The sequence below is a fragment of the Cryptomeria japonica genome, chromosome 1, assembly GCF_030272615.1.
Source record: "Cryptomeria japonica chromosome 1, Sugi_1.0, whole genome shotgun sequence".
NCBI classification, from domain to species: Eukaryota; Viridiplantae; Streptophyta; class Pinopsida; order Cupressales; family Cupressaceae; genus Cryptomeria; species Cryptomeria japonica.
Window position 1 is genome coordinate 231,827,355 of NC_081405.1, and position 8,900 is coordinate 231,836,254.

The 8,900-nt window shown below is 33.9% G+C and overlaps 1 protein-coding gene across 1 annotated transcript; it reads left to right on the forward strand.

The window, feature by feature from the left end:
* Positions 1-4,333: 4,333 nt before the first annotated feature.
* Positions 4,334-4,861, forward strand: LOC131035351 (exocyst complex component EXO70H1-like). Its single transcript, XM_057967026.1, has one exon. The coding sequence runs from the start codon at positions 4,334-4,336 to the stop codon at positions 4,859-4,861; it is 528 nt and encodes a 175-aa protein (XP_057823009.1).
* The last annotated feature ends 4,039 nt before the right edge of the window (positions 4,862-8,900 follow it).

Below are 8,900 nucleotides of genomic sequence, written 5' to 3' on the forward strand. Positions count from 1 at the left end.
GTCGTGTGTAACAGATGAGGAAGCTCCTCCGAATGGAGTAGTTTTGAAAGAAAGAATAAAGGAGTTCAATTCAGCGATGGAAGAAGTGAAGAGAAGGCATGCTGGATGGATGGTTCCTGACGTCAGCCTGCGAGAGATGTTAAGGGTTTCAATTACTGAGAAATTGATATCGTCCTGCGGTTAATTCCTTTCTTAGCAGATTCCGAAGCCGGTTTGATAGCGATATGCACAGCAAATATACGCCTGAGGAGGTGCAAGATTTTGTGTTGGATGTGTTCGTTGACTGATTTATTTATTCACATTCCCCTCCGTTTTCGGTAATATTATGTTAATATAAACTTCAATATAATAGACAAAAAATAGAAATGCAATATGAAAGCAATCAAGTACAAAACATCCTTATGTCAACCAAAAATAATAGAAATTAAAATCAATTGTGCCAGACTATAACAATTCTTCTACATTGTTCTCTCAAACCTACTTTAAATATTCATTTATTTTCACTCTCACATTTAACTAAATAATTGATAATTTTGATGAGATATAACAAAATTTAATGTTTTAAAATCACCACACACACCTATATATAATCGAGAAGTAGTTAAATATGATTATTTAAAAAATAATCTTTTCTATATTTTATTATTGTTTGTTTGTAGGCTCAGGGAAGGAAATGCTTGAATTATTTTAGTCCAAGTCGCACGCATACTAACAAGTAAAATTAAACAATATTAATTTAAAAGTAGCCACCACTCTTATGATTTAGCTTAAAGTTAGAAGTGATTCTAATTTTTTAATATAGAAAACTAAGCGGGGTATCACCTATTGATTTGTTGTAGTGTATATGCGCAGAAGTTAACAAATGTATAAATGTGAGTAAATCAATTAATAGGATCTCTTAAGTTTGAAGTGTTCTAAATCAGAGAAAACACAATAAGGGCACTTAAAGCAAACACGACTACCCATTGTTTAAGAAAGAGGTGCAACCAATATGGCTTAGAAGAAAGTAAAAATTCAGTTTGAAATAGTGAGGGAACAGTTGGTTTAGGAGTAAAGAAGAAAAAAAAAGACAATTTGGAGGAAGAATTTGTGAATCTTAAATTTTTTTATTTTTTTTAAGAGGAGTTAGGAAAATAAAGATAAATATATGAACATTCGTGTGAAATTGATAATTCTGAAAAAACAAAAATAAAATGTTTTAAAGTAAAAAATGAAGAAATTGAAAAAAAAACATTTGAAATTGTTTGAAATTAAAAGAAAGAATGAATATTTGAAAGAAAAGTTAAAATTGTTAGAAAAATATAATGAGCATGTGAAATCAAAGATATTTGTTTGTGATGCCTCAATTGACACAAGAGATTTGTGTTGTTTCTTTGATCAAATAGTTGATTTGTATGATATGGATGAATTTTTTTTTTATCGAGAGTGTAAGGTTGAAGATAAGTATGTGTTTGAATATACAAATCTTGCAGGTTGTAATGTTAATAACAAATGGTGGTTTGATTAATATGGATGGATGGATGTATCCAAGTGACAAAGGTTAACTAGTGTTTGTCTAGAATAGAAGTTCTAGGCTAAATTAGTGGGTACCAAATAGTACTTTAAAAATGGGGTTCTTAATTAAATGTTAGAGAACAAGATACCATATAAAATTTATATAGCCAAAAAGTCAATTTTAACACATTTAAATGTTTTGGCTATGAATGATTTATTTGGGTACAAAAGAAAAGATGATCTAATTTATATTTTAAGACAAAAATGATATATACTTGTTCACCATAACGAAAATATTAAAGGATATAAACTTTATAATCGAAATATATTTAACATTCTACATTTTAGGGATATCACTTTTAGTAAATTTAAATGCTTATCTAAGGAAAAAGGTCAAAGATGGAAAAGAGTGAAAAGGTGCATGTTGAATCAAAGTTAGAGTAAACTAATGCATACAAAAGATGAAAAGATAAGTTGACATGATATTTTAGATATGAAGATTAGGAGAACATTTGTCATAAAAGTCCTAAGAAGAATAGGGTATAGATTTGACAAGAAATTTTTCACTGGTAATTATGAGAAAATCCAAAAGAAAAGGAAGACCATTTAACAAGTATACTTTAAAAAAATTTGTTATTTTTTTTCTAATATTTATTAATAATGAATTAAGTTATATGGAATAATATCTCACTTTTAAGGAGAAGAAGTCTACAAAGAATATCATGAAAGAGACAATGTTGTCATTGAGGTAGGGCAAGACTTGAGACTTATTATGTTGGATTGAAGAGAGAAAATCCATTAACTATAACTATAACTATATTTTCAAGAAAAATATTAGATAATGTAGATCACTTGAGTGATACAAGACACATTTTGTGCATAGGTATATCCTTCAATAGAGATCATTGACTATGGGGAGATCTCTTTTTCAATAGTCAAGTTAAATTCTAATAGATTGTTGTTATCCATAGTGATTACATATGATTGTGAAAGAATAAGATAAACTTAAAGAAACCTTTCTTACATAGTGATTTTCTTTTTATAATTTTGATTGTATTGAAATTAAGATAACTAAATATTGACTAACAATTATATTTTTATTTTGTTTGATAAAATTGTTAGCTAGAACAAGTGGTAGAAAATAGTTTTCCTATACACATCTAAAGAATATATGGTTTCAATAGATGCTTCAACTAAATAGTCACATATAAAAACATTGTCTGCCAAAATTATCCGAATTAATAAATTTATTCATCATCTCTAACAAAAATTGAAAAATCAAACTTGCTGTCGTGGTCGTAGATTCTCTCTAGAGGTATTTTTCACGTCATGTTTGATTAGGTGATCAGAGCTTCCAGAATGGTTACGAGACAATGACCTTCACAGTGGGAATAAACGGTCAAAAAGGACCCGGCGACAAAGTCATACAATTGTATTATACTCGATATACTACGCGTTAAAATTGCTTTAAATTCCATGGGGTTTCTTCGGTTTTGAGTAAGAAGATTGTCCGGGCGAGGGCGGGCACCCAAAGCAAACACGAGCTCTGGTCTAACATAATTTAGTTTTCTTTTCATTTCTTGTTTCTCTAGATTTCCTTGCATTTCTTCACTGCTCCTGAATTGCTGAACTACAGTAGCTTTAGTTGTATACATTAAGTTTAAATTTGAAATATCAATCAAGATTGAAGGAGTAGGCAGAATTGTGATCAGTACCTCCAACAACATAACCAGAGGCATTCTCAGAATGCTTCCGACATTTAGCAACTCTGTTAATGCAAACACATTAGATATCAATAATTTTGAAGATATGGAAGAAAAGTTTGCCGCAGCGGAGATATTGATTTCCAAATGGGACACAAGAAAAAACAGCAAAATGCTCTTTCAGAGCAATGCAGAAGAATTCCGTGTGTACGTGGATACAGTCGAAAATCTCCAATGGCTCATGGAATATTTGTCCGCCGCCAGCACCAAGATAGCCCAACTCATCTGCGCGCAGTGGCTGATGAAAATGTCGATGGCCCGTCTGCAGAACCAGTTTCACAAAGTTTTGTTATCTAACAGTGAACCCATCGATCCGGACCGGTAATCATCGGCCCGACCATCCCCCTGTTCGAGCACGGACGACGGCATAACTGGCTCCACATGATACTCTGACGGCGATGACGACGGCAGCAGCCAATCCAGCTCTAACTGTTCGTCATCAGACAGAACATGCGAATTCATAATGATTCCCTTGGACGCCGTGGCGGATCTACGGAATATAGCGCAGTGCATGGCGAAGAGTGGATACGCGAGGGAATGCGTTCGAGTCTTCACTCTCGCTAAAAAGTCCGTGGTGGAAGAGAGTTTATACAATCTGGGAGTGGAGAAGGTGAGGTTGAATGTGTTCGAAAAATGAAGTGGAAAGTCCTGGATGACAAGATCAAGAAATGGATATTCGCTGCCAAAATCAGTATCCGAATTCTGTTTGCCCGAGAGAAGCGGCTGTGTGTCGATGTGTTTGGGGAACATGACAAGATGAGAGATCCTTGTTTTGCTGAAATCGCCAAAGAGCGCACAGAAAGGCCTCTCGCCATTGCAGAGGCCGTGGCAGCCACGAGTCGTGCGCCAGAAAGAATGTTCAGGGTTCTGGACCTATACGAAGCGCTCACCGATCTTATGCCGGAAATAGAAAGACATATTTTCTCAAGAAGCTTGCCGAAGCGTACACTAGCAGGCCAACAGGATCCTGGTGAAACTAGGCGAGGCGGCCCGGGCAATTTTGATGGAATTTGAGAAGATAGAAATATAAGGTTCCTATTCTGGGCGGCAGTATTCATCCTCTCACCAGATACGTTATGAATTATCTGTCTTTTATCTCCGATTACAGGGAAACTTTGTTAAACATAATCAGGGAACCACCAGGGGAGCTCCCGAAAGCCCTCCCCGACAATGACCTGACTGATTCCTCTGCCCCGCTGTCTGTCCACCTCGGATGGACCATTTTTATCATGGTTTGCAAGCTCGACAAAAAATCTGATCTGTACAAAGACGTGGCCCTATCGTATCTCTTTCTCATGAACAAAAAGTATAATGGCTCTGAGCTCAAATATATAATGGGGGAGGGGTGGTTTGGAAAACAATGGAATAAAGTTAGGCAGTACGCGGTGAAGTATGAGACAGCCGACTGGATGAAAGTATTGTCGTGTGTAACAGATGAGGAAGCTCCTCCGAATGGAGTAGTTTTGAAAGAAAGAATAAAGGAGTTCAATTCAGCGATGGAAGAAGTGAAGAGAAGGCATGCTGGATGGATGGTTCCTGACGTCAGCCTGCGAGAGATGTTAAGGGTTTCAATTACTGAGAAATTGATATCGTCCTACGGTTAATTCCCTTCTTAGCAGATTCAGAAGCCGGTTTGAAAGCGATATGCACATCAAATACACGCCTGAGGAGGTGCAAGATTTTGTGTTGGATGTGTTGGTTGACTGATTTATTTATTCACATTCCCCTCCCTTTTCTGTAATATTATGTTAATATAAATTTCACGAGGAAGTGTGACTTCCAACGTGAAAGGGCATCTTACATTTAAATAATTGAGGTCCAAATCAAATCAAAAGATTGATTACCTTTTGCTTCTACGCTACCTATCCGCCCTTCCCCGAGCCCGCAAGCAAACAATAATAAATAACTGGAGAAAGATGTTTTTACTAATCTTATTTAATTATTTGTGGATTAAAATATATTATAAATAATATTTTATGAGAAACTGTATTTATCAATAGATTGAATTGAATATATCATAAAATTCTGTTTGAGCTCATTAAAATGATCAATTGTTTATATATTAATAAAATTATCAAATGTTAAGAGTAAAATTAATTAAATTTTAAAAGATAGAATTGAAAGGGCATTCTAAAAGTATTTCTAGTTCAGTTTTCTTAGTATTATAATTTCCGTTGTTTTTGGTTAGATGAAGAGGCTAAATTCTAATTTACTTGATTGTTCTCACATTGAAGTTCTATCTTTTGTATATTTATATCTGGTTATTGATTTAAATATACATTAGATAACTTCATAATCTAATGTTTAAATATGTTTTAAATAAAACACCATTTAACAAAAATATAGTCAAAATTACATTGAAGTTAAATAAAATATGATCCTTGAATGTATATGTATGTTGGTAAGTCTATATTTTAGAACCAAACTTAGTTTATGTTTTCACCCTATTCATAATCATTTAAAAAGAAAAATATTTATATATATTTTATAATCAATGAATACTAAGAGCATTAATACCTATAATCTTTTGAATGCATAATGAAAATTAAAAGACAAATCCATCCTAAATGTCTACACAATTATTGACATAGATTTGAATACTATCTCCTTTTTATCTCGCATATCTTCCTTTTATATATATATATATATATATATATATATATATATATATATATATATATATATATATATATATATATAGATATATATATATATGATGCATACACTTTTAAATTCCCATTTGTTTTACTCTTGTATCATCATAGAAAAGCTATAATTTGAAAGGCTTGTAGACAGTTTTCATACCAACATTGAAAAGTGTTGGCTATAATTCCACGCATGTATATATTTGTAGAAATGTTATCACACGTGTGAAGGAAAATCAAGATTTTATTTTGTTGGTTTGACAATCATACACATCTCTATTTGAGCTTTACTGGATATTTTGTTTTCTTTCAATATTTTTGGTGTTATCAATAGTCATACACTTTAACTTTGATTTCTTGGTGAAGCCATGCATATTATAGAATATTGTACATTTCCATTGAGTATTTCAACTTGTTTATGAAATAAATAAAATGGACCAAGATTGTTGGGTTCAATGAAATCTCTTATAAAGATTAAGACTTTTTTTTATCATTTATTCTTGTTATTAAGTTTTAGGATAACACTTTTCATGCATTTAAGGTGAACAATTAATTTTCAAGTTCTAGAATCTTGTCTCCACACATAGAAGTATGTTGAATCAAGTTAAGGCATGACATTTGGATGGTTGGGGATCCTCACTTTAACATTTTCTAGTTTCTTCTTTTCCTATTTATGACTTGGGATCTGGTGGATATTTTCATTAATCTATATTGCTTTACCATCACTAGTTTTGGCATCCCTTTAGGTCTAGAGTTCTGATACTTTGTCACCACATAAGATAGTATTTTGAGAATAAAAAAAGAAATAAAAATATTAGAGTTAGAGTATAAGTGTTTCATATAGGATACTACACAAATAAAGGGGTTTTGGTCACCTCTTAGTCATAAGAGATGAATACTACATGTGATGCAAACTCCACAGGGAACTAGTGGTTATTCACCCCACTACCCACAAACCTATCAAATTACTCTATTATTCACACAAATACCCCTCCAAATTAATAATTCAATGTATCACAAACTTTCCTCTTACAACTTCTCACATCAAATGTCCTTTTGGTCTTCTCTCATTGACCACTTCCTTGGTCTATCAGGACACAATCCCACATACTTGTATGGGATGGAATAGAACCTTCACCCAACCATATTATGACCCTATAGGCCTAAGAAAACACAATTAAATCACCTTTATGTGGTCAATACACTTCCAAGGGTGACTTACCTTAAAATGACCTAGTTAGCTACTAGCCCTATTTTTGAGGTTTCCGGCCTATAATTTAAAATTATTCCAAACAACCCTCCGAAAAAATTGTATTTTGGAATACCCTTTTGGCCATTATATAACTTATATCAAAATTGAATCCTTCTCTCTCAAGGTAGGGTCAATGGTTTTGACTATTCTCATGGACCTAATGTGCCAATTAGGCCACTTTTACAAAGTAACCCCTTAATTAAAAATTGCTTTCATCAAACCACTTGGAAAATGTATTTTCACCTTAAAATACACCGAATCCACCCTTTTATTGGGTCTATTCCATCCATACAACCTACAACAATCCAATTTTCTTTCAACTGAGACTAGTCACATAGAGATGCCTGGTCTTTTATTGGCCATATCTCCCATATGAAATTATATTCCTATCCAAAACCACCATATTCCTAGAGTACATACATGGTCCTAACTTTCCACCAAAGGCTAGAATCCTCCAAAGATGGAAAGTCAAGATATTGGCATTTGAATCCAAAACCCTAGGTAGGTGAGGGTTTGGTGACTAGTTTCAGAAAAACTGATGGATCTCCCTGTAAATTTCACTAGATCAAAGTAAAATTGAAGATAATTCATTTCCCTACACCACCATGTGCCTTGTTTTTGTAGATGAATCCGTACAAGCATGTACAAAGATCAAAAATAGTGAAATTGACAGGAAAATGTGTGTATTTCAATTGTATTCAACTCCAAAACTTCAACAAATCCAAATATTCAACCAATAGAGGTATAAACATCAGTTATATCAATGAACACAACTTCCTCAAACCGTATTTACAAAAAAATGACTGTTGGAGACAAGCTGCTCCTCTTAGACAAATTTCTACATTTGACAAATTTTACAAAATTGGGTATTTTGAGAAATAGGCCTCCAAACATTACATGAATGACTAATAATGGTTCCTTACAATGAAATTCAACATAAAATACCTATCCTACCCATCCCTAGACTCCTACTAACCCATTGACCAAAGTTGACCAAGTTGGCTTATATATGCCTAACAGGATCAATGACCATACAAATGGGTCCAAACCAATGCAAAACTTTACAAATTGGTCCTGAGGACCTTATTAAATTCAAAAATGACTAAATGACTCATGATACATGCTGAGCCTTCATGATCCCTCATGGTGTCCTTATGGTGCCCCTATACCATACTCCCCGGGTAGAAGAATCTCAAGCTCCACTTGAGATGAGGTCCGCCAAACATGTGTCATGCTTCTTAATATATTTCTCATCAATCCACACTGCTTCAACTTCCGGAAACCCTTTCCACTTGACAAGATACTTCTTATAGACATTTCTCCTAGTCTTCTTGACAACCTTGGTATCCAAGATACCTTCAAGTTGCATGGGATGAACGGGTGGAGATCCTTGAGCCACTCCACATAATCCTCTTTCTGTATACCTATCTTATCACCTACAACAACATCATTTTTATAGGGCATAAGGTTTGCAACATTGAAAATGGGTGAGAGACCAATGTCAGAGGTTGATTCAATCTCATAAGCATTAGGAGAAAACTTGTGAACAATTCTACATGGACCCATTTTATTCATCACAAGTTTAGTGTATTTACCCTTTGGTAACCTCTCCTTCTTCAAGTGTGCCCATACCAGATCTCCCACCTGGTATTTCACATCCCTCCTCTTCTTGTTTGTTTGTTCGTTATACTTGATAGCATTTTGTTGGAGTGTAGTCTTCACCCGATCATAAATTTCTTTGATTCC